The 27059-nt window shown below is 45.4% G+C and overlaps 1 protein-coding gene across 2 annotated transcripts in view; it reads left to right on the top strand.

Annotated features, from left to right (window-relative positions):
• The first annotated feature begins 24333 nt into the window (after positions 1-24333).
• The window catches only part of TINAGL1 (tubulointerstitial nephritis antigen like 1), a 53026-nt gene continuing 50300 nt past the window's right edge, over positions 24334-27059 (top strand). The window contains exon 1 of one of the 2 annotated variants that reach the window (XM_061597028.1): positions 24334-24555. In XM_061597028.1, coding sequence (XP_061453012.1) covers positions 24396-24555 — 160 coding nt within the window. In that variant the 5' untranslated portion in view covers positions 24334-24395. The remainder of the gene's footprint in view (positions 24556-27059) is intronic. The other variant, XM_061597027.1, reaches the window with a different exon arrangement.

Genomic DNA, 27059 nt, shown 5'->3' with positions numbered 1-27059 from the left:
TCAAATGAGTTGAATTTTCTCTTATCCGCTTTTTTCACTGTCCAACTTTCACATCCATACATAGAGATGGGGAATACCATGGTCTGAATGATCCTGACTTTAGTGTTCAGTGATACATATTTGCATGTGAGTTCTCCAATAGCTGCCCTCCCCAGTCCTAGCCTAATTTCTTGACTATTGTCTCCATTTTGGTTAATGACTGTGCCAAGGTATTGATAATCCTTGACAAGTTCAGTGTCCTCATTGTCAACTTTAAAGTAGGGAAGGGCTAAGCTGGGGTTGAGGGAGGGGGGATTTGCTGCTCCCCCCCACCTTGCAATCCTGTGCATGTTTACTCAGAAGTAAATCCCACCCTGTTGAATGGGGCTTACCCACTAGGACTGGCGTCAGTTTTGCTGAGACGGCACCTCGGCATTCCACCTGCACTCTTTGCCCACTCACTTCTCCCTGCCTCCCATCACATCTGTAGTTCCCACTGGTCCTCAGAATTATCCCCAGGCCAGCAGAACAGTGAGTGCTTTTCTACCCTATATCTCAGTGGTAGACTGAGCATGTGCTTTGCATGCAGAAGGTCCTGGGTTCAATCTTTTGCATGTCCTTGTGAAAGGGAAAAAATGTTCTAGGTTGTTTGTGTGACGATCCCACAGCTGGCTCTGTGTGTGTGTGCTATTACATTCAGTGATATACGGGAATTACAATTTACGAGTAACATTAGTACAAAAAACATTACTAAGGATTCTGTATGGTCTGGTACGGGAGGAGGTCCATGGGGGTGACACCATGAGTTACCGCACCGGGTGACACCAACCCTAGTGACGCCACTGCACCAGGTGGAAGGCACCTGCCTACATCTCTGTGCACCAAATGCTGTTTCAGGAGATGTCAGGAGCACCAATTTAAGCAACTACACCCCAATAGTAGGGCACTTCCTCCTGACCTGGCCACTGCGCTGACTCAATGGTGCCCTGAAGCAGATTGCAAAGGGTTGGGCAACTTCCTCTTTGCTGGAGTCACTGTTGATTTTGCTAGTTAATTACAGTGGCCTCTTCTGGGGGACGCAATCCCCCCAAGCAATGCATTTGGAATATAATTGCATACTGTTTGGCAAAGGCTTTTCTTTGAAGAGTTGAAGGTCTGTTGCTGGAAGATCAGCCGCGGGGCCTTTGGCTCTTAAGAAGCTGGCCTGGGCACGCCTAATGATACGCATGCTTTGTACTTGTACCTTTATAAACTCTACCTCTTGGGGCAGGGGGTAGCTGCTGTGCGAGACGGCTCTGGCTTTCGGCATTTTGAAGTGAATTCTGGAGGTTCCTTCTGGGGATGGAAATTTCCAAGGAATTTGGAGGAAAGCAAAAAAAGTGTTAAATGCACAGAACACACTGTCCCTATTTGGGCAATGGTTGAGAACAATGGTTAATCAATTGAAGAGAGCAGGGTCAGGGCTGCTATCCTCCCCCCCCAGCCCCCGCTTGCCGTGTGTTGAGCTGAAGGTCTGCATAGAGCAGCCTTTGTCAACCTGGTGCTCTCTAGATGTTTTGGACTATAACTCCACAGTGGTCCAAAACATATGGAGGGTGCCAGGTTGGTGAAGGCTGGCATAGAACCTACAGAGGGTCCATAGATCAGTGGCCAGGCACAGGCTCTGCATACAGAAATTCCCAGGTCCAGTACTCCCATTAAGAAGATCAGGCAGCAGGTACTTGAGAAGATCCTTGCCAGAGACCATGAACAACCATTGCCAGTAAGAACATCAGATCGCTGCTGGATGAGGCCAAAAGCCTATCTAGCCCAGCATCCTGGTCTCACAGTGGCCAAACAGATGCGCACTGGAATCTCACAAGGAGGACCTGAGTACGGAGGTGCTTTCCTCACATGTAATTCCCAGCAACTGGTGTTCAGAGACATACTGCTTCCAACAATGAAGGTAGAACATAGTCATTAGAATCGTCAGCAGAGCCAGAAGGACTAACTTGGTACAAGGTAACTTCGGCTGAACTTCAGGGGAAAATCTTCCCAACTGTTAGAGCGGTACGGCAATGGACCCAATGGCCTAGGGAGGTGGTGGGCTCTCTGACACTGGAGGCATTCAAGATGTAGCTGGACAGCCACCTGTTGAGGATGCTTTCATTTGGATTCCTGCATTGAGCAGGGGGCTGGACTCGATGATCTTATAGGCCCCTCCTACTCTATGAGTCTGTGGTTCTGTGTTTAAGACTCTAGGCAGCCTGAGGCAAGCCAGTCTCTACCAGCTCCAGTCCCCTTATGTGTATTATGGGGGTAATGACACTGGCATACCTTACAGGGTTGTTGTACGGATTAGCTAATGCATGTGGACATGCTCTGAATACTTCAAAGCACTGTACAAATTATTGTTGTCCTATTTAAAATCTATTGTAAGGCATCTTGAGGACTTTGAGTAGTAGGTCAGACATAATATTTCAGATATATACTGCAAATAAATGACATCCTTTGCAGAAAGTTGCATATTCAGTACTTGACATCTCCAATCAAAAGATCTGAGATAGCAAAATGATGGGAAAGCCTTTTCTCTCCTTGAACATCTTGAGAGCTGCTGCCCGTCAGGGTAGACTACACTGGGCAGGATGGACCCATGGTTTGCATCAGTATGAAGTGGCTTCATTTATGTATGAACAGGGACAGGATGAAATGCTGCTGCCCCCCATGTGTTGATTAACCACCATCCCCAAATGACTCACTAAGGCTGCAATCCTAACCCCACTTACCTGGGAGTAAGCCTCACTGAATTCAATGGAGTGTCTGCGTTCTGAGTAGACATGGTTAGGACTGCATGGTAGGGCTATCAACAACACAAACGGTTAGTCAAGCTGTGCTGTGGGTGTTTTCTATCTCTCATCAGCACTAGATGTCCTACTGGGGCTCTGTTGAACAAAAATCTCACTGGGCAAAATTGTTTACCTGGGAATTAAACTTGCCACTGAAGGTTGCCTCAAGTGATTTTTCTAGATGAATCTGCAGGACATTTCCTTACTTGGGAAAAGCATCCGTTGCATTTTGAGGATCCCCTTACCTTTTAGCAAGACTAGGTTAAATCAGAGCTTGGAAGATTACTTTTAAAAAGTAATAAATTACAGTTACAATTACTTGGCCCAAAAAGTAGTAATTACCGTTACAATTACAATTGCTCTGAAAGTAACTGATTACTTTTTCTCAAAAGTAATCACTACAATTACATTTCAGTTACTTTTTAAAAAAACTCCTACAAGGTGCTGGCCTTGGCTGCTGCACATCTAAGAAGCCTAAAACAATATTAAAAATAAACACACACACACAGGGGGTAGTAGAATAAAAAAAATTATCCATAAGATTAACATAATGGCATAACAGAATCTCACATCCCCCCAAGCAATGAAGATACCCCAACTCTTGAAATCAAATTTTACACTTGAAATGCTTTTATAATATGTTTCTGTTATGTCTCAAAAGAACAAGATGCTCAAAGAGCATGTCAGACAAGGAATGTCTTTTTACAGTCATTACGTTGCCACCAGTACTGAACAGGCGTTCTACTGCGGCGCTTGAAGGCATGCCTGTGTTGTGCTGCAAAAAACACAGCAGCACACGTGGAAAGCCATGGAGTGATGACACTTCACTGCTGGGAGACCTCAGGTACCTCACCAGTTCCTCCTCAGCAGTGTCCACTGCTGACTTCTTGCCCTGGGGCAGAAAGTTAAAGAAGTCATCTGCTAAGTCATCTCCTTCCTGGTCTTTATCTGAAGACTGATCACTGTCCTCATTAAGTACACCCATCTTTATTTCGGCTTTCAGCAAGGCTTCCATTGTGTATCTAAGAAAGAGAGAGGATATGTTAACATATATATGTTAGGAAACCATCATCTGCTCTTCATTTCCTGATGCTTGTCATGTCCCCTGGTTCAGGGTCCAGCCTGAGCCTGTGGATGATGACATGGAAGGTAGGAAGGTGACCAAGTCACCACACTCATGGGGCAGCACAGCAGACCCTTAAGGATTACCTGCAGCAACCCAAGGTTGTGATGAGGAGCCCCAGGAAGAAAAGGCCCAGCCCCTGCCTACCACCTTAAGCCCTCTGATGCCTCCCTTGAGACAACATTTCCCTTGGAGTAATCCACCCAAAGGGCTTCCCTAATGTTCTTACTTGTTGGTATGGGTGGTGGCCTGACACGATTCCAGCCAATCTAGTTTGAAGCGAGGGTGTAGGCAGGCTGCCAGAAGAAGCCTCTTGTCCTTCCAGATAGCTGCAAACCGCTTTCTTAGGGCTTCGTGCACACCTCTCAGCAGCTGAAAACAGTATGTGTACCTCTCAGGTTTGTTTTCCAGTCCTTCTAACTTGCGGTCCAGATTGCAGAGCGTTGGTAGCAAATACCCCATGAACATGCCGTTCTCCCGTTGCAGGATATCTAGGGACTGGGCTAGTGGCTCCATAATCTCTGTGTATTCCTGTACCACTTCAATCTCAGCAGCTGTGATCCTGGACAAGGAGCAGCGGTCCATTATGGCATGCATTTTTAGTGGCACAGTTGACAGGAGCTCATGTAGTTGCTTCAACGCATCAAAGGTGGAATTCCACCTGGTCTTATTCAGTACCTTCAGATACACACCACATTGCGCATGGATATACTCAGCAATCTGGGCTGACTGGTTCTGCTTGGACCACAACTTGCTGCACTTTCCCATCAAGGAACGAAACTGTTTCTTGAAAGGACCAAGAATTCTACTTTTGGAGGAGTCAGAAAGCATGGCCTCTATGTCTTGTGTTGCCACAAGGTTGAGGGTGTGGCTAGCACATCTCTGGTGTGGTGGTAAAACAAAATCCTCTCCTGAGTCTACAACTTCTTCCTCTGCCTCAGGTCCTGTGTCCAGGATCTCACAGATAGGCACAAACTCCACCTCCGCCTCCTCCTCCTCCTGGTTATCACCATCATCGTCACTGGTGCCTGCAGCTTCCACTGGTTCTTTGGCCATGAAAACTCTGAATGCTTTCACAAAGTTGGAGCCATTGTCTGTAGTAGTGCACATAACTTTGTTGTGGATCCTGTACTGCACATGTACATCATGCAGTGCTTTTGAAAGGACATCGTATGTATGGCGCCCCTTCAGACGCTTACAAGCCAAGGCCCCGACCTCACGTTTCAGGGTAGTTGGGTTGATCCAGTGGGCTGTTACCCCAAAGTAACTCTTCTTGCCATTGGTCCAACAATCTGCAGTGGTTGCTATATATGCCACAGCACCCATTCGGTTTGCAAGAGTTTCTCTCATGTGGCATGCTCTCTTCTCAATTCTGTCTCTCAGAGTCTTGGCACATATGATGGTGAGATCTTTGGGGACTCCAATGCGAACCAGATTAATGAATGATGGTTTGTCCACAGTCTGAAGTGGTAATGTCTCCTCTACAATGAAATCAATGATTCTCCTGTCGAGATTGCTCTGGGTGACAGGCTCCCTGCCAGATCCCCACCTCTCAAGGGTTGTCTGCTGCTGCTTCAGCATTTTGGGAGGAGGGGTGTCATGCATTGGTTCAGGAAGGCCACGTCTCCTTGCCTTTATTGCTTCTTCAATTGCTCTCAGCTTCCCAGGGTGTGCCCTCTGAGGAAGAAGAACAAAGCATGAATCCAAGAAAAAATGGAAGAGGAACTTCACAATTTAAACATAAATAGACAATGGACACTCTTTGAGGACCAGCATGACAAAGGCTTACTTCAAAATGTTTCTTCACATTGGATGAGGAGGAAACAGCTGATCTCAGATTTTTGATCCTTGGAAGGCAGTAATTGCATCGTACAACAACATTTTTCCCACTCTGGCTCACAAATGTACAAGCTTTCTCAAAGCCAAACCATGGTACTTGCTGTTCTGCAGATGTGGCTGTGGGCAACTGGCACTGCTTCATGCCCTCCTCCTCCTCATGCACAGGGCCTCCTTTCTGAACCTCACTTTCTAGTTTTGCCTCCTCAGGATCAACAAGCTGTGACTCAAGTGGCCGCACTAACTGACTGCTGCTCTCAGCAGCAAAACCTGCAACAGGCGTCTCTTTAATAAACAAGAGATAATGCTCCTATGTGGGTGAACTTCAGCTATGATGTGCCCCCATCTCTTCCCCATGCTGCAAGATGCCCCAGTCAGAGTGGAAGTAAGCAGGTCGATAGCACAATTAAAAGAGATCCTATTTGCATCATTTTTGCTCACTAAATAACCCTGCCTGGGCCAGTCTAACCTACTATCTCACAGGGTTGTTGTGAGAACAAAATGAGACTAGGGTTCAAATCCCCACATAGCCATGAAGCTCACTGAGTGACCTTGGGCCAGTCACTGCCTCTCAGCCTCATGAAAACCCTATTCATAGGGTCACCATAAGTTGGAATCAACTTGAAGGCAGTACATATATTTTTTATTTTGAATATGATGATTATGATAATAAATATGCAGCATTTCAAATTAATTCTGTATGAGAAGCATTCCATGCCAAGCTTGGAAAACCAAGGATGAGGTATAAAATGTAGACAAAAATACTTTTGACAAAATGCCGTTTATATTTTATATATATGAGCCTGGGTAGGGAACATTTAATCTAGCCTACTTGCTTTCAGCAAGAAGGGTTAAGTGCCTTCAGGCTAGGGCAGTCACCAGAAGGCCACAGCAGAGACAAAGGAGCCTAGTGTTGTGGAGATGTTAGATGGGAGCTTTGGGGAGTAAAGATGGAGGCTCCTGAAGGCTGCAATTCTAAACACACTTACTAAGGGATTAAGCCCCATAGAACTCAACAGGACTGACTTCTAAGTAGATATAGTTTGGACTGTGCTGTTGGTAAACCTTGACTAGGGATCTTCTGCAAAGACATCCATATCCAAGCAGGGTTGGCAACCCCCTGCCTGGAATACCCTGCCCTTATCTTTTAATGTGGCTGCTCCAAATGTTTTTACAGATTTGACCCTTTACTTCAGAAAGAGGTCTGAAAAATGAGTAAGAGTAAGAAGTATCTTTTAAAATTGTTCTTTTCAATTCACTCTTGAATGAACATCATACCTAGGGCAGATCCACACCATTCCTTTAAAGCACATTCAACACCCATTTGAAGCACATGAATCCCACCACAGAATCATGGGAACTGCAGTTTGTTAAGAGTGGTGAGAACTATAACTGTGAGGGGGAAATGACACTTCCCAGAATTCTTTAGGGGAAGTCATGCGCTTTAAATGCGAGTTGGATGTGCTTTACACATATTGTGTGAATCCGCTTAATAAATTTTGCCTGCATGTAAATTGTTTTAATTAATTTTTCAAAATGAAAATAAGCTATAAAGTGTAGTGGGTGACCATGGGCTACTCACCATTTCTCAGCCTATCTGCCCCTCAGGATGAAAACAATGGAGAACCATGACTACCCCAAGGCATACTTAAAATGTAAAGGAAGTATTGTACAACCATAGTATGCAATTGGATACTTATAGGGACACAGCATGACAAAACTGGGTGGAAGTAAAAGTTTTACACTTAGGAAAAAGAAACCAAATGCACAGTTATAAGATGGGGGATACTTGGCTCAGCAGTACGACATGCAAGAAGGATCTTGGAATTGTTGTTGATCACAAGCTGAATATGAGCCAACAGTGTGATGTGGCTGCAAAAAAGGCAAATGCTATATCAGGCTGCATTAACAGAAGTATAGTTTCCAAATCATGTGAAGTATTAGTTCCCCTCTATTCAGCACTGGTTAGGCCTCATCTTGAGTGCTGTGTCCAGTTCTGGTCTCTGCACTTCAAGAAGGATGCAGACAAACTGGAACAGGTTCAAAAGAGGGCAACAAGGATGATCAGGGGACTGGAAACAACGCCCTATGAGGAGAGACTGAAGGAACTGGGCATATTTAACCTGGAGAAGAGAAGACTGAGGGGAGATATGATAGCACTCTTCAAGAACTTGAAAGGTTGCCACACAGAGGAGGGCCGGGATCTCTTCTCAATGATCCCAGAGTGCAGGACACAGAATAATGGGCTCAAGTTGCAAGAAGCCAGATTTCGACTGGACATCAGGAGAAGCTTCCTAACTGTTAGAGCCATACAACAATGGAACTAATTACTAGAGAGGTAGTGGGATCTCTGACACTGGAGGCATTCAAGAGGCAGCTGGACAGCCATCTGTCGGGAATGCTTTGATTTGGATTCCTGCATTGAGCAGGGGGTTGGACTTGATGGCCTTATAGGCCCCTTCCAACTCTACTATTCTATGATTCTATGAAAATATTTATATAAGCATGACTATCAAAAATGTTTATTTATATAACCTGTAAAGATATTTATAGTGCAATCCTATGTTTGTTTACTTAGAAGCAAGTCCCAATGTATTCAATGGGGCTTACTCAACCAGGGAAAACTGCAGCCTCAAGTGATAAGGAACTTGTTCTTTTAACAAGTCCTTTAAGTTGAGACCTTATCCCAGTCTGCGTCTGTGTTGAAATTGCTTTTTAATATGTTTTTAAACTTTTTCTTAAAAAAAATGTTTTTAAAGCTTTTAAAAATGTTTTTAAAGATGTTTTGTTTTAATATATTTTAAAGTCTGTTTTTATGATTTTTAAAGTGTTTTAGTGCTTTTGTTTGCTGCCCTGGGCTCCTACTGGGAGGAAGGGTGGGATATAAATAAAATAATAAAAATAAATAAATAAACTTCATTCATTTTTTAAAAAAATGAGTATTAGTTTCCTACATAATAAAAACTGTGATAAACCCTGCCTAATTTCTTTAAAAATAGGGTTGGAGGGAGAGAGATTTACAACACAAACACAAGTCTGCACTTTACTCACAATCATGAAAGGGCGGGGTTGCAGCCAGAGCTTTGAAAAGTTACTTTAAACTACAACTCCCATCAGCCCCAGCCAGCATGGCCACTGGATTGGGCTGATGGGAGTTGTAGCTAGAGCATGAATCTGTTTAAAAAAAAGTTGTGCAGGGGGGGGTTACGTTTTGGTGTATATCTCGGGAATTAGACCACCTAGAAACTTAATTTTTTTTTAAATTGAAGCGGAGAGTCCAGAGAGTAAGGGGTGGTAGCCAGAGAGCCGGAGCCCCCCCAAAAACCAGAGACTCCAGCCGAAAACACACACACCGGGGCACACACACACACACACACACACACAAATCATCGTCACTCACCTCCACAGCTCTTCGCCATTCTGCTGCAGCCTTCTCCTCCGTTGTTGTCCGTGCCCTGGCTTTTTCCTCCGGCGTCCATTTTTTCCTCTCAGAGTCAGACGCTAGCAGGCTCCCCCTGCCTATTCAACCTCTTCCCTCGTGCCTCCTAACACAGATCATGAGGGAAGAGACAGTCTGCGCAGAGGTCCAATCAGTGTGAGGCACATGTCTTGTGTTAACCAATCACAGCCAGGAGCTGACTTCCCCTTGTTCCCGCTCCCAAGTAACGTCCAACCTAACGTGGAAACGTTAAAGTTGAAGCTGAAAAGTAGGGAAATTACTATTCGTTCCGTTACTTGCCAAATGTAATGGAATTACCCACTCGTTAATTAAAATTGTAACGAATTAAAAGTAACTCGTTAAAAATAACGAGTTACTTCCAAGCTCTGGGTTAAATAAAATTTGGAACTGTCAAAATCTGACTAATTTGGAAATCTCACAATTTCAAAATCCCACAATGTCAGATATTTGATCCCCTCGCCCCCTATTCACCTAAGGATACTTTCCATTTGGCTAAATAATTGAATGACATTGGTTCAAAGTGACTAAACACTGTTGCATGTCAACTACAGTTACTGTGCCATGCAATCAGGGGTGTAGGTTGGGGGTGGAGCATGAATTTTGAAAGGGCAGTATTTGAGGTATAGGGCCTCTCCAGACTGCCAGGATGTTGCTGGAGCTAATCAGTTGCATACCAGAACTTTAGATTTTTCCATTAAAGTGAATTAAAGTGTTGCCCTAGTGCAACAAATCCACTTTTTTCATTGAAAAAATGACTTTTTTGTGGCTTGGAAAGGGACGTGGAAATTTATTGAAAAGTGTGGGATGAACAAATGGCTAACAGGAAGATTGATGGATTGATTGATTTTATTAGATTTACATCCCACCCTTCCTCCCAGTAGGAACCCACAAGCAAATTGGGATGAATGCTTACTCAGTTCAAGCCCTCAAGCCCTGACATTTCTGAGTGCAGCTGGGACGGGCCCCCATCTGAAATCCAGTCACCTAGATGGGCCAACAGGATAAGGGCATAAGGCAGCTTCTTTGGGGAGGGATAGACACTTGGTGGTAGAGCACAAGTTTGCCCTTGCAAACGGTCCCAGGTTCAATTCCTGGCATCAGAGCTGAGAAAGACCTCTGCCTGAATGACTGGACAGCCACAGCCAGTTCGGGGTGCAGGCATCACAGAGCGAGATGGCTCAATGGTCTAGCTCAGTAGATGAGCAACATCCTTATTTCCAGTTAACTGAACAAGTATTTAAAGACAAATGCTTTAAATATATAAATGATTGTTGTCAAATTTCTGCTGAATTATTTCCACATCCTGAGAATATTAGGAGACCATCAGCATGTATTTATTTATTTAGGTGATTTATAACTCACTCTTCATTAAAATCAGTTCTAGAGCAGAGTTCAGTATAAAAAATATGCAATATATAATAAAACAAAGCAATCTAAAAACAAACCAACAAATTTACATCACAGCACTGCGAGTGAGCGAGGCTGCATACACATCATACACTTAAAGCGCATTCTCCCACACACAGCCCAAAAAATCAACCTGGGAACTCTCTACCCCCACAGAATTACAATTCCCAGCACCCTTAACAAACTACAATTTCCAGGATTCTTTGAGGAGGGGAATGTGCTTTAAATGCATAGTGTGTACACAGCCTGACAAAACATCTCCAATTCACTAACCAAATGCCCAAGTAAATAAAAATGCCATCCACAGACCTGAACTTACAAGATCTGAACAGGGTGGGTTATAACAGATGCTATTGGAGGTCGCTGATCCATAGGGTCGCCATTAGTCAAAATCGACTTGAAGGCATATAACAACAACAAAATCCCATAATTTTGGGTGGCCCCCACTCTGTGGAATTCCCTCCCAAATGATCTCTGCCATGCCCCCTCTATGATGAGCTTCCGCTGGGCCTTGAGGACCTGGCTCTTCAGGCAGGCTTTTGGGGTGGGTTAGGTTTTATTATCATTGTTTGAGATTTAATTTTTTAATGCTCTAATGTAAATTGTATGTTTTTATGTTGTACGTCGCCAGAGTGGCTGGATAACCGGTCAGATGGGCAACTAATAAATTTAATAAATAAATAAATAAATGGGATGCACCCTGTCATGTGTCACCACCTGTTGCACTGCTAGCAAAGGTGATATTATTAAGATATCACTCCACTTGATCTCAAAGACTGGCTGGCTGTATAAGGAACTAGGAAGTTCACCAAATGTTGTTATTATTATTGATTAGATTTCTTAACACACACACACACCACAGCATAAGGTCCCAGCATGGTTACAGCAATGTTCAGGTCCTAAGCCATGTGGGGTTTGATATGTCTACACAAGCACCTTGAACTTGGCTCGGTGGCTAATTGGCACCCTTTAGAACTGGTGTTAGATGTTTGTAGTGAGCCACCCTAGTGAGCACCCTTGCCATCCATGTTCTGCAGCAGCTCCAGCTTCCGAAGCAAGCCTTAGAATTTTAAAAATGTGTATAGATTGGAATCTTGAGGATTTTCTCAGGAGTGGGAGGATCCTCCTATTCCAAACTGTCAATATATGAAAGACAGATCTATCTCTCTGCAAAGTGTTACGGTCTGAAGGGGGGTTTCCACATGTTTGGCTGATTGTCCCTAGGATTCTCCATGTGATTGGGAGTGATATGCAATTGAAGGCCGAGGTCCAAAATGCTTGGGAGTTGTTTAAAAACACAATATTTAAAGTTCAACTGGAATGTATACCGCAGATCAGGAAAGGCCAAGAGGATGCCAGCGTGATTAAAGAGCAGAGTCAAAGATGCTATTAGAGGCAAAAAGACCTCCTTCAAAATACTGAAGTCTTGTCTGAATGAGGAGAATAAAAAGGAACACAAACTTTGGCCAAAAAAATGCAAGCCAATAAGGGGTGCTAAAAAAAGAACTTCAGGAGCGCATTGCTAAAAACATAAAGATTAACAAAAAAATCTTTAAATACATTAAAAGCGCAGTAGGCAATTGGTCCTTGGATGACAATGGAGTCAAAGGTGTGCTAAAGCAGGATAAGCAGATTGCAGAGAAGCTAAATGAATTCTTTCCATATATCTTCACAGTGGAGAATATAGGGCAGATGCCTGTGCATGAACTAAATTTTGCGAGGAAGGGAGTCTGAGGAACTGGGGCAAATAGTGGTGATGAGAGATGAAGTTCTAGGCGTAATAGACAAAATTAAAACTGACAAATCACTGGGTCCGGATGGCATCCACCCAAGAGTTCTCAAAGAACTCAAATGTGAGATAACTGATCAAATAAGAACATGTAACTTGTCTCTAAGATCTGACCCCATACCTGAGACCTGAAAAGTGGCCAGCATCAATCTTTAAAAAGGGATCCGTGGGGGATCCTGGAAATTACAGGCCGATTAGTTTAACATCTGTCCCAGGAAAACTGGTGGAAACTATTGTTAAAGGTAAAATAAACAAGCATGTAGAAGAACAAGCCTTGCTGAAGCAGAGCCAGCATGGCTTCTGCAAGACTAAGTCCTATCTCACTAACCTATTAGAATTCTTTGAGAATTCTAATCAACAAGCATATAGATAGAGGCAATCCAGTTGACATAGTGAACTTGGACTTTCAAAATGCTTTTGACAAGGTGCCTTACCAAAGACTCCTGAGTAAGCTTAGCAATTATGGAATAAGAGGAGAGGTCCTCTTGTGGATCAGGAACTGGTTAAGTAACAGAAAGCAGAGAGTAGGAATAAATAGACAGTTCCCCCAATGGAGGGAAGTAGAAAGTGGAGTCCCCAAGGATCTTGGACCTATGCTTTTAAACTTGTTCACAAACAATCTAGAGTTAGGGGTGAGCAGTAAGTTGGCCAAGTTTGCTGATAATACTAAATTGTTCAGGGCTGTTAAAACAAAAAGGAATTGTGAAGAGGTCCAAAAGGACCTCCCCAAACTGAGTGAATGGTTCTGGGTCAGTTGCATCAGGGAACCTGACCAACAGAGATGACTGCTGGCCTTTTTTTTGAGGGGGGGTCTGGTGAAGGAGAAATGAAGTGATGCACTTTGGGGTGGTAGGTGGTGGACTAGGTTTGCTTCAGCATATTTGTCCCCACCTGACTTCCCCCCCTTTGCCACCCTGGACTGACTCAGCGATGCTCCCTCCAAATTTCTTAAATGAGTGCTGATGGCTGGTGGCAACACCCTTCAGCATGTTGAGGGACGTTGTCACTGCGATGATTCAGACCCAGATGTTTGATTCCTCTGCTGTTCCTTTAGAGGAGCACCCCCGACTTACCCCCTTGCCTTTTTGCAGATGCTTGCTTTCAGTTCTCCTTATTCTGCACCTCCCACCAGTGCAAGGGATAATGACGCATTATTGTGCAACAGGAACCCCATTGTGCAGGTTCCTGCCGCTTGCTGTTGTGTCATGGGACACTGGCAGGTCAATCTCAGAGCATGCCTTGGGGCAGAGGGAAAGGCTCTTTCAGAAAGGCTTGGGTGAGGTGGGGGACACTTTTGGAAAGGAGGACTGTCTGTGAGCAAGGGGGTTTGTTCAAAGCAAGTGGCAATCAAGCTTGAATACCCCTCTCCTTCCAGCTTTCTGTATTGTCTGACTGGTCATGCTGTCAAGTGTGTCAAGTGAAGAGAAAACTCCCTCTCCAGGGCAAAAAAAATAAAAAGATGCTTCTTCGTGCTGGGCATTGATGGCTAAAAATGCTTGCTTAAATGAGCGCTGATGGCTGGTGGCTAATGGCTAATAAACGCAAGGAGAGCTTGGTAAGCTTTTCAAGCTCTCCTGGGATTATTTATTTATATTTGTTTAATTTCTGAAATGCTTCCCATGGAAACAACTTGAGGCAATTAACAAGAAATCAGCAATAAACCACCATTTCAGTCTAATACAGACTGGGATACAAGTCTCTACTAAAAAAGGCTTGCCCCAAAATGGAGGTTTTCAACAGATGCTGAAAAGACAGCAGAGATGGTGCCTCTCTGATGTGTAACGGGAGGGAGTTCCAAAGGGCAGGTGCCACCGCACTAAAGGGCTGATTCCAACATCGTGTGAAATGGGTCTTCTCATAAGATGGTACCTCTAGGAGGCTCTCTCTTGTAGAACACAGTGATTGGTTGCGGTAGCTCAGAAATTATTGTGCTGCAGATTTTGACAGGTGAGATTGGAGCAGTTGCCCACTCCTGGGTGCAGACAACTCCCCCAAGCACTGAAAGGCTGCATGAGGGACGTTATTTGTTCTTTTTTATTTATTTAATAAATAAATTAAAGACGCCTTTCTCTAAAAGGTTACAGGGCTACATGAGATAGCTGCCTCCCCATGGTATGCTGCAGCCACACACCTCCATCATCTGCATGTTCAGGCACCATAGAAAGGGACTCTGTGCATGTATCAGAGACACTCTGGATAGCCCTGCAACCACCTCGCATGTTCTTTCAGTGTTTGTGTGTGGGATGTTTGGGGGTGAGGATCTGAGCTCCTTACAATTGCTCACCTTCAGAAGAAGCTGCCCATTGTATCTAGAGCTGAGCAAAACTTGCGGGTGGCAAAATTGGAAGATATTTCTCTAAATGTTCTACAGGGGTGTAATGCACCAACAGGTTTTCTTGGGGGGGGGGGATCAGAAAAGAAACGCTTCAAACAATTATTCTTGGAGAAATTTTGGCTCCATTCATGGTGAGTGATACTGTATTATTAGCTCATGCTGGTGGAAATAGGAATTGTTGGGCTATGAGAGAAGGACTGAAGGGAATGGGGGCCAAGTCCATTCTTGCTCCCTTTCACAATCCAAAATTCACACAGTGGTCCTCAAAGCAGTAGCTGGTGACTCCATGCCAGTAGGGCAGTGGAATCCACTCTGGCTTTTAGCTGGGACTTTCAAGGAGTTGTCCAAGGTGCTGAAGCACCCAGGTGCTGAAAACCCAGAGCGGATTCCATTGCTCCACTGACATGGAGCCACCAGCCGCCACTGCCTCAAAGGTCTCCATCCTATTCACAGACCCCCCTCCTTCATTTTCCCAACAGTTATGGGGGATCCCAAAAAAGAACATTCTCAAGTTCTTTTCTAAGACATTTCAGCTCAGTTGTCATTGTCCCCCTACATGAGTCACTGCTCTAGGTTGGCCTCCTTCCAATGAAGAGGCCTAGAACAGAGACTCGTGCAGAAACACAGAAACTGGACTCTTCAAGTGATGTTTTGTGCTTGGTTTTTAAATGTCTCCAAAGTAACCCCTTGTAAGATGAAATGAGCCCCCTATTTTAATTCAAAAAGTTGTGCCTTGGCTATCAGAAGTTTGAGTTTTTATTTTTTTAAAGTAGGCTGAGTCCTGGTGGGCTGATTCCTTCTCTCTCTCCACTACGCTTTCCACCCCAGCCAACTACTGATTCCCATCTCTCTTCTTACTGACTTCCTGAGAGGGCACATTTGGCAGCGCGCCTGACCACTGTGGCTAATTTTTTTCTTAATTGCAGCAGAGTCTGGCTTGGCACAACCACAGACCAGCCTCTGGTGAGTGCCAATAGGCAACTTGCCATTTGGTTTGGCACAGAATGCTGCTAAGAGGAACCTGAAGCGGGATGCCACTATTTGTGGCATGCCTGTGCTTGGCGAGGGTACAGCTGGCTGGCTAGTGGATCCTCGCATTGCTGGCTCCTGCTGGAGCATGATGCGATGTTATGTTGCGTTGCGTGTCTTTGGGAATAGACACAACTCCCTCTTGATGCTTCTTGGGATGGTGAAGAGGAAAAGGAAACTAGAACTGGAAGACTTAGCAAAGGCTTCCAATCAACTTTTGCTTCTTCAGAGATCACTTCTCCTGGAATAACTGCACTTCCAAAACTTCCAATTGCCCCCCCCCCCTTAGCATGCTTACAGTATTTATAATAATAATCATGTGGAAAGTTATACAGAACCAGGTGTTCAACAAATAGCATATAGAATCATAAAATCATAGAATAGTAGAGTTGGAAGGGGCCAGTGTAGGAATCCAGATCAAAGCATTCCTGACAGATGGCTGTCCAACTGCGTCTTGAAGGTCTCCAGTGTCAGAGAGCCCACTACCTCTCTAGGGAATTGGTTCCATTGTCGTATGGCTCTAACAGTTAGGAAGTTTTTCCTGATGATCAGTAGAAATCTGGCTTCCTGCAACTTGAGCCCATTATTCCGTGTCCTGCATTTGGGGATGATCAAGAAGAGATCCTGGCCCTCCTCTGTGTGGCAACCTTTCAAGTACTTGAAGAGTGCTATCATATCTCCCCTCAGTCTTCTCTTCTCCAGGCTAAACATCCCCACTTCTTTCAGTCTCTCCTCATAGGGCGTTGTTTCCAGTCCCCTGATCATCCTTGTTGCCCTCCTCTGAACCCATTCTAGTTTGTCTTCATCCTTCTTGAAGTGCGGAGACCAGAACTGGACGCAGTACTCAAGATGAGGCCTAACTAGTGCTGAATAGAGGGGAACTAATACTTCATGCGATTTGGAAACTATACTTCTGTTAATGCAGCCTAAAATAGCATTTGCCTTTTTTGCAGCCACATCACACTGTTGGCTCATATTCAGCTTGTGATCAATGACAATTCCAAGATCCTTCTCACATGTCGTATTGCTGAGCCAAGTATCCCCCATCTTATAACTGTTCATTTGTTTTTTCCCCGAGGTGTAGAACTTTGCATTTATTCCTGTTCAATTTCATTCTGTTGTTTTCAGCTCAATGCTCCAGCCTATCAAGGTCCCTTTGAATTTTGTGTCTGTCTTCCATGGTATTAGCTGTGCCCCCTAATTTTGTATCATCTGCAGATTTGATAAGCATGCTCTATATCTCCTCATCCAAGTTGTTAATAAAAATGTTGAAGAGCATTGGGCCCAGGACTGAGCCCTATGGTACCCCACTCGTTACTTCCGCCCAGGTTGAGAAGGAACCATTGATAAGCACTTTGTGAGTATGAATCTGGAGCCAACTGTGGATCCACCTGATAGTTGTTCCATCCAGCCCACATTTAGCTAGCTTGCTAATCAGAATATCATGGGGCACTTTGTCAAAAGCTTTGCTGAAGTTGAGATATATTATGTCCACAGCACTCCCACAGTCTACAAGGGAGGTTGCCCGATCAAAAAACGAGATAAGATTAGTTTGGCAGGATTTGTTCTTCATAAATCCATGTTGGCTTCTAGAAATCACTGCATTGTTTTCAAGGTGCTTACAGATTGACTGCTTTATAATCTGCTCCAGAGTTTTTCCAGGGATTGATGTTAGGCTGACTGGTATGTAGTTCCCCGGTTCCTCCTTTTTGCCCTTTTTGAAGATAGGGACATTAGCTCTCCTCCAGTCATCTGGCACTTCACCAGTCCTCTACGATATAGGTACACAAACATATACATATATAAGCAACTTCTACAATTTCATTTTCCTTCCTCTTAGCACATAAAGATGATTATTAAAGTCAAGAAAGCCCCAAACACATCAGCTGTCTAGTTGCCATTCCCACATTCACGTCTCTCTACAGACCTTCCATGCCAGAAGAGAGCTGCTGTTCATGAATGAATGAATGATGAGTTATTGATCTTCCAAATCAACTGTCCTTATTAAGCAGGGTCAGGGCCTGTTTTCTGGTGTCTGTCCCTGTTAGATCATCCTCCTTATTTTGTCTTTGCATATAAATTTGGGGGAAATGAAAAACGTTTTTAAAAATGCTCTTTTCAAAGGGTGCTCAGTTGAAGGTTTGGGCAGACAAGAGGTTACACACTATGAGAGGCCTGTTGCACCCAACGCACTTAGGCCGCTTCTTCAGGGCTTGCCTCTCAGTTGGTTTCAAGTGCTTCAGATTATTGCCTTTGTACAGGGCACTTATTGACGAGAAGGTCCCCTGCATTCATTAACTTCTTTTGAGGGCCTTTGCATTGCTGGACAGCAGGAAACGAAAGGACACTTTGTAAAATGCTACTTAGCCCTTGTGCATTCAATATCCAAATGTGGGAGGGCTACAAGCTCTCTGGCAGGCAGACCTTGAGCTCTAGCTTTCAGACTCTGAATGGTCCAACCACATCTGAAATCCACCTCAGGTAAGATCAGAGGAGCAGGATTAAAATGGATACATAGACGGCACTGATGCCCATGAGACTAAGTTGTATGACCTCATCCATTTCTCTGGTTTGCTGGAGGAGGCGTTCAGTTAAAGGTACATTTTCCCATCTCTGGTGGTTCTGTCAAAAGGTGCAAAGTTTCTGGGACAAAGTCTGTGACTCTGTTGGTAAAATCACATTGCAAATGACATCTCCTGATCCAGCACTGGTGCTCCTCTCTACCTTTCAGGGAGAGTCCAAATCTTTAGCACATAAAGACTTAATTTTGAAACTGCTAGCAGCTGCCAGGCTTGAAATTGCTTCCCATGAGAAGGACCTTCTTAACCTCTCTGTTAATGGTTAGTATGCCAAGACCGGGCAGCTTGCTCTAGATTAGAAGCTAAACCAACAACGTAGGGAAGCCCGGGGGAAGGCACACATTTTCAGCCACATGGTTCCAGTTTATTAGGTTTGTGAATAAAAGTACTGCAAGGCCGTGCCCGCCAACAGCCGAATTTGCCTTTCGGCGGGACTCCACAATGTTGGAGTAACCATTTCTAGGTTAAACAGTTTCCACCTGTAATGTGATCTGCTGCTTCTGTTCTCCTTGCTGGTGCAACTGCAACACTCCATATGTGTTCTAATGTTTTGCATTTTTTTTGTCTTGTAAAAAATTAATAAAACGTATTTTTTAAAAGGATCTTTTATCACTAAGGGTGAAATGACAGCATTCACACTACTAGCAATTGTGTGGGTTATTTTGTTTTTGCTTTTGAGTGGAAACAGCAGACCGGGAATGGTGGGCGGGTGTGTGTGGCTGATTTGGATTGGGCCCCCTGAAAGGACTGCGTGGGTGAGGAGCTTCAAGCCTTCAGTCATGAGGGTGAAAGGCCATAGCTCAGTGGCAGAGTATCTGATTTGCGTACAAAAGGTCCCAGGTTTAATTCCCAGTGTCTCCAGTCTCCAGTCGGGCTGGGAGAGTCTCCTTGCCTGAAGCCCTGGAGAGCCACTGCCAGTCAGTGTAAGCAATATTGAGCTAGATGGACCAATGGCCTGACACAGTATAAGGCAGCTTTCTATGATCGCAGGCCTCATCCAGGTCAGATCTGCTGCACCTGCTGTTTGCATTAGGAGGAAAGCCCCCACTGGCACACAGTTGCTGACATCGTTCCTTTTTGCCGCAAGCCCATAGCCGCCTATCCTAAAGCAAGTAAATCTCGCTGAATATGAGCTATCCGTATTGAGTACAATAAGATTCGACTGGAGGTTAAACATTACGTTGTGGGTTTTTAGAGGGCAATTGTTATGGCCACTTTGTTAACACTGCCTGTATCAGAAATTACCAACAGCACTGGACAGATTATGTTGCAGAATAAATTAATAGAGGAGGTGGGAAAGGCCCCCCCCATCACATCTGGATGAGTGGAGATGGGCACTGGCGGTGTGGGGGGAGGGAATGACTGTTTGCTTTATAAACATCCAAAAGTATCTCTCTCCTGATGTAACGAAAACTCATATTCCCAGGAAGCTGAATTTCACATTTAATTTTGCATTCTCCACTGTCCCTGAGCCCCATGGAATTGCACAGCTCTGTACCTATCCCATAAGATCATAGGAAGAATCCTGCCAAATCAGGATCCATCTAGCTGAGCATGTTGCTCCAACAGTGGATAAGCAGGGCCTAAAAGCAACAGCCCCCTTCCCAATTCTTTATGCTTCAGCCACTGGTATTCAAAGGTATACTGCTTCTGAATCTGGAGGTTCCACTTAATGATCTTTACTAATATCCTTTTATCAGTTTGGTGAATCCACTTGTAAAGCTTACTAAGCCGCTTCTCATCACATGTTGCACCAAAGAGTTCTGTGACTTTCCTTTTTATCTGTCCTCAGTCTACAACTGATAACATTTTAGTGGGCGACTCTGAATTATTGAATTATGAGAAAGGGGGTTATATCCACTTTTCCAACACTATGCATACATTCAGAAAAGCTCTACATATCCTTACTGCTGTATGGATGGCTGAACGGGTGGCTAAATCTCCAGTTGATTCTCTAGATGATGATGAACTACAATTCCCATTATTCCTGACCATTGGCCATGCGGGCTGGGGCTGATGGGACTTGTAGTTCAGCAGCAACATCTGGAAGGCCACAGCTTAGCTACCCCTGGCTCAGGTAAAGGTAAAGGTGTCCCCGCACTTATAGTGCGAGTTGTTTCCGACTCTTAGGGTGACGTCTTGCGACGTTTACAAAGCAGACCGTATATATGGGGTGGGATTGCCAGTTCCTTCCCCGGCCTTTCTTTACCCCCCAGCGTATGCTGGGTACTCATTTTACCGACCACGGATGGATGGAAGGCTGAGTGGACCTCGACCCCTGTCACCGGAGATTTGACTTCCTCCTTCCATTGGAATCGAACTCCGGCTGTGAGCAGAGCTTCGGCTGCATTACCGCCGCTTACCGCTCTGCGCCATGGAGGATCATCCTGGCTCAGAGGACCCACCAATTAGGAAGCTAGGCAAGAACTTCATTGTCTCTCTCTTAAACAAGAACAGAACAGTAAGGTGCAATTCTTGACTAAGTCTAGTGCTGTCTAGTGGTTAAAATATATAATGACAATATCCGCACACCAATATCTCCTCCACCCTCAGTCTTCTAGGTTTGAGTTACACTATTCCAGCCCCTATAGTTCTACCTGCTTGGGGGACTTCCCCCTTCCTTGGGCTCTTCTAGCTTACTTTTCTCTTCTGCTGCCAAGGAAAGAGCCATAGTTTATTGGTCAAGCATGTGCACTGCTGATCCTTACCATCTTTGATCTCAAGCATCAGAGCTGGATAGGGAGACCTCTGCCAAAGGCATTGCAAAACTGCTGCTACTTAGCTAGTATCGGGGTAGATGGACCGTTGGCCTCATCAGGCCAGCTTGTACACTTGTGCACCAGTTCTGGACACACATGTTAAGAAGGGGATTGATAAACTGGAGTGGGACCAGGAAGGGCTGAAAGAGCTGGGTATGTTCAGCCTGGAGAAGGGACGTTTAAGGGGGGACATGAGAGCAGTCTTCAAATATTTGAAGGATTGTTACACAGAAGATGCAGCAGACATTCTCTGGTCACTTCCAGATGACCTGCTTATTGATCATTCATCCTGATTTGCTTGCACAAAGTTTGAGGAGAGGTTAGGTGACATTGGCTGTTTGACAATCCTTCATTTATATGTGTATTTTATATATTGTATGTTATTTTAATTTGTACGCTGCCTAGAGTGGCCGCTCATGCGGACAGATAGGCGGCTTAGAAATAAATTATTATTATTATTATTATTATTATTATTTATTCTGATTTGTTTGCAGAGGGTTTGACAGCACTGCATCAGGTAATTGTTATTCCAAGCTTTGCAGTGCATTGTACTCTCACTTTTCTTCCCACTAAAACTCCGGTTTTCTTTGGAAGCAAGTTCTCTGTGCAAGTGCTCTAAATCTGTTTAAATTGCGCAACCTCCATTTGCTGGTTTGTGACTGAATCCCACCCACAGAACAGTGACAGGCTAAACATGGGGAGCTTCCAAATGGTAAGAGCTACCTGACAATGGAATAGACTTCCTTGGTAAAATACGGTTCAAAATTTTTAATTAAGAAAAATCCCTTCTATTTGGACAACTTTAGGTTAGATTATTGCAGTGTGTTATACATGGGGCTGCCTTTGAAGATGGTGCAGCTGGTATAGAATTCAGTGGCCAGATTGCTGGCCAGGGCAAGATGGTTGGCGCATATAACAACAATTTTGCCATGACTGCACTAACTGCCAATTTGTTTCCAGGCTCAGCTCAAAGTGCTGGTTTTGACCTATAAAGCCGTATGTGGCTTAGGATCCCAATGCCTCAAGAACTGCTTCTCCCCACATGAACCAACCAACCTGGGCACTGGGTTCAACATCTGTGGACCTTCTCTGTGTGCCCCCTCCATGGAAGGTGCAGAGGTTGGCAACACAAGATCAGGCCTTGTCAGTGGTGGCTCTCCACCTGTGGAATGCTCTCACCAGAGAAGTATGCCTGGCACCATCACTGTCTGTGTTTAGGCGCCAGGAAAAAAGATTTTTATGTACTCAGGCCTTTGGCTCTTAATTTAGAGGGTAACTGGTTATGATGAAGGCTCCTTTTCTGCTCACCTTTTAAAGTGGGTGGGTAGGATCTTTCTCTCTATTTGAATAAGCACTTTAGGTCTTGTCTTATTGCTGTTTTTATAATTGGTTTTAAAATTTCCTGTATGGCAGGCTGTTGTGATACCCACATTGTAGAGCGGAGCGTGGAAGGAACAGCTGAGGCCGAGAGCTAGTGGGGTGCTTGAGGCCAGCTAGAGAGGTTGGAACTGAGTCTGAGATTCTACTGAGCTGTGATTCTTTCAGTGGTGTGTGTTCTGTACAAAGAGTCCCTGCACAGGGGACAGGTGAAATAAAAGTTTAACCACAATTATGTAAATGAATGAGTTTATATTGCAAGATCACTTTGTTCTGCATTTGTGAGGAGGGATCCTTCCTTTTGTGTGGCCATACCTGTGCTCTGAAACCTTGCCTGTTGACATTAGCCAGATGCTTTCGCTCAACTGTTTTAGATTCCTACTGCAAACTTTTACTTATTTTTATTTATTCATTAAATGTATATCCCATCCCCTTTTTTGTTTCTGCAAGCCTACACAGATGCATAATTTAGTTACTTTTATTTGTTTTAAAGTTTTATTTTTATATTTGTTTTTAATATAAGTGCGTTTAATAGTTATGACTTTATACACACACACACACACACACATATATACATACATACATATACACTGGTTTGTGTATTTTATATTTTATGTTTATTTATTATTAAATTTATATCCCATGTATTCTCCAAGGTGGCATACATAGCTCAAGGTGGCATACATAGCTCTCCTCCTCTTCTCCTGATGTTATCCTCACAACAATCCTGTGAGGTAGGTTAGGCTGTGAGAGACAGCTACTGGCCCAAGGTCACCCAGTGAGCTTCATGGCTGAGTGGGGTTTGAACCCTGGTCTTCTAGGTCCCAGTCTGACACTCTAACACCAGAGATTCCCAAACTGTGGTTCGTGGGCCGCCAGTGGCCTGTAAGCTGCATCCAGGTGGTCTGCCAACATGTCTGCACTATTGATTTTCAGCTGATCATATTGATTTTTAGCTGTATTTCTATTGCTCCTTTTACTTCTTATATTGTGTTTTATTCTATGAAGTGCAAATTGCAATATAATAAAGACAGTAGTGTAGTGGCAAATTCAGAAGTGCAGGGTCCCTTCATGATAGTTACAGCCACACTCCTTCCCCCTTTTTTTCTCTTACTGCTGGATTGAGAATGTGATCCTTGTTAATGCCTTCCCTCACAACAACAGATGTCTCTAGGAGCCAATGAGCATGAAAGGGGAGAGTGTTAGCTACTGAAAAGAGTCTTCTCAGTGGCTGACTCACATAGAAGCAAGTTAGAAGACTTTTCTAATTGCCTCTAAGACGCTGGAGACATAGGGGCCCTGCTCCCCCAAAAGTAAAGGGTCTAAGACTCCCTGAGACCCTGGACGACTAGCCCCCTGAATAAAGTACAATATAAGAAATGAAAGAAGCAATAAAAAACAATTAAAATTATCCAGCACCCTCTGCAGCAAATTACACTTGCCACAATAACAGGCAGAAAATTCATTTTCAAGTAGTTCGTGAGAAAAAAAATTGTTTGGGAAGCACCGATCTACACCACAGACTGGTACACCGCCTGGAGAATTTCTCTGAGCAAGCGGTTTATACATTTTCTTAATAAAACTAATAAGACTTTATATAGTGCTTCATCGACAGTATCTCTACTCAGTTTACACAGTAGGACAAAATATTCATTAAAAACACACACACACGCCCAAACAGGTTTTCAATACAGCAAAACCGAAATAAACCCAACACGCCTTCCAAAGAAGCTAAGCTGCGCGCGCGCGGAAGCCCCTGCGGCACCTGCTGCCCTCACCGCTAGGCAAGCCTGCCCCTGTCCCCTCCCCAGCGCCCTGCGTAAATGCGCCAGAGGGCGGGCGAACGGGCAGGCGGCGCGGGGGTCGGTGGGCTGGGAAAGGCACGGCCGGCCGCGGGATGGCGCAGTACATAAAGCGCGCCGGAGGCCCGGCGGGGAAGCCGGGCGAGAGTCGCGCGGCCAGCCAGCCAGTCAGCCAGTCAGCCAGCCGCCGGGGAGGACTTGCCGAAAGGAGCCAGCTGGGATTTCCCCGGCGCACGCCTCCTGCCTCTTCTCCAGGTACCCCCCCCGGGCGGTTCTTTCCGGCCTCACCTCCGCCCGATTCTGCAGGGGATCAGCCTCTTCGGGTTGGGGCCCTTCCCTTGGGCAGCGCCTCTCCACGCCGAAGGCTCGGGGCGCGCGGGGTGTGTGGGGAGGAATCGGAGCGGGACACAGCTGGAGCATCACTGACGAACCTGTACCCCCCCCCCGGACGGTTCTCCTCTTTGCTGAAGCCTGAATGTCCCTCTCTGAACCGCCGTTCAAGGGTTAGCCCTCTGGCCAGAGCTGGTGGGGTAAGGGTGGGGAGGGGGTGAAAAGGGGGGGAGCGGGGTTGGGGAAAGTGTGGGGAGGGCTGTAGGTCAGGGGTGGAGCAGCATCTCTGCTTTGCGCAGAAGGTCCCAAGCACAGGCTCCAGGCACGGCTGGGAGAGGCTCCCTTCCGAAAAACCCTGCAGAGCTGCTGCCGATCAGTGCCGGCAGCACTGCGCTATGTGGGACCTTCCTGTGTGGTCCTCCAGATGTTGCAGGGAGGGCTGGGAATGCCCCCTGTCTGGACCCCCAGAGAGATGCTGCCAAGTGCTGTAGATCAAGGGTTCCCCCATGGACCACGTGGAAATTGCTGAGGGTTTGGGCAGACCCCCTAGTGATTTTTCTGCCTGCTGCAGCCCTTGAAACGTGCTTGCTGGAGGCTGCGACGTGCTGCAGACCACCTGCATGAAGCTGACGGACCGCCGTTTGGGACCCCCTGTGGCAGACGGCTTTGCGCTGTAGAGAGCAGGGGTTGACTCCGCTGGGAGAGTCTTCCTGTGTATTCAGTGGCTGGTGGAGCACCTGCTTTGCATGCAGAAGGCCCCAGCGTCAGTCCCTGGCTCTCCAGGTAGGGTTGGGAGAGACTCCCGCCTGAGACTCTGGAGAGCTGCTGCCAATCCGTGTAGACAACACTGAGCTACGTGGAGCAATGCTCTGACGCAGTATAAAGGCATTCCTGTAGGGCCCTCCGGATGTTGCTGGACTCCAGATGCCCATCATACCACCTGACCATCGTCCAGGCTGTCTGGGCGGATGGGAACTAGAGTCCAGCAACATCTGGAGGACAACAGGTAGCTCATCGCCGGGACGGAGCTCCAGGGTAGGGGGTGAAGGCTCTTGAGGCTGCCACCTTGCTCAAGGTAAGCAGGTCTGGGTCTGGTCAGTGCTTGAATGGGTGGCTACCTGGGAACCTCGTCTAGTGTCGCCTTGAGTTCAGTGGTGGAAGGAAGAAAGATAGGATATAAATATCATTTTTAAAACTTTTATTTTTAAAAAGCTTTCTAAAGGATGGTCATGGTCAGTAGTATAGTGGCAAATTCAGAAGTGCAGGATCCCTCCCTGTTAGTCACAGCTATGCCCCCCCCTTTTTTGTTGCTGGGTTGAGAATTAGATCCTTGTTAATGCCTTCTCCCACAACAGCAGATATCCCTAGGAGCCAATAAGCATGAAAGGGGAGAGTCTTAGCTGCTGAGAAGAGTCTTCTCAATGGCTGACTCATCTCCTTTCACTCTGATTGGCTTCAATCAACAGAAAAGGACAAGGAAGCATGTAGGAAGACTCTTCTCAGTGGCTAACACACTCTCCTTTCATGCCAATTGTCTCATAGGATGCTGAAGACATAGGGACCTTGTTGGGACCCTGCTTCCAAAAAAGTAAAAGGTCTAAGACCCTGCCTCCCGAGGCCCTGGATGACTACACCCCTGGTGGTACAGGCATCTGTGAACTAAGAGAACCAGGGTGCTGCTGTCATTAGTGTTGAGCTGGGGAGACCTGGGTTCAGATCCCTGTCCATGCACAAAGCTTCCTGATTGACTTTGGGCCCACCTAGCCTACCTCACAGGGATGCTGTGAGGATTAAAGAGGAGAGAGAACTATGTACACTCCCCTTCCCCCACTTGAGATTTTGGAAGAAGGGTGGGATAAAATGTAATGAATAAATAAGTGAAACAAATGATCTAGGAATATCTTAAAGACACCATCTTACATTGATGGTGCTGGTCTAATCTTTGATGGATGAGAGCCCACTTTTGGCAGGCACATAAAGGGGTTCCACAGTACACAGAGGTATTGCTGCATGAGATTTTGCCGCTCTTTTGATGGCAGGCAGTCGTTTTGCTACACATTTTGCCATAGAATTTAGAAGGGGCCTATAAGGCCATTGAGGAATCCAAGTTAAAGCATCCCCAATAGATGGTTGTCCATCTGCCTCTTGAATGCTTCTCGTGTTGGAGAGCCCACCACCTCCCCAGGTGTATGGTAAGGCTCTCCTGATCACTTCTGCAGGATGATAGAGGGGATGGAACAATTCCCCTATGAGGAAAGGTTGCAGCATTTGGGCCTTTTTAGTTTGGAGAAAAGGCGAGCAAGAGGTGGCATGACAGAAGTGTATAAAATTAGGCATAGCGTGGAGAAAGTAGATGAAGAAAAGTTTTTCTCCCTCTCTCCTAGCAGTAGGGCAAAGAAAGTACGTCTTCACGCAGTGCATAGTTAAAC

The sequence above is a fragment of the Rhineura floridana genome, chromosome 15, assembly GCF_030035675.1.
Source record: "Rhineura floridana isolate rRhiFlo1 chromosome 15, rRhiFlo1.hap2, whole genome shotgun sequence".
Classification (NCBI taxonomy): domain Eukaryota; kingdom Metazoa; phylum Chordata; class Lepidosauria; order Squamata; family Rhineuridae; genus Rhineura; species Rhineura floridana.
The sequence above is the reverse complement of the archived record's forward strand: the minus strand, read 5'-3'. Positions and strand labels throughout refer to the sequence as shown.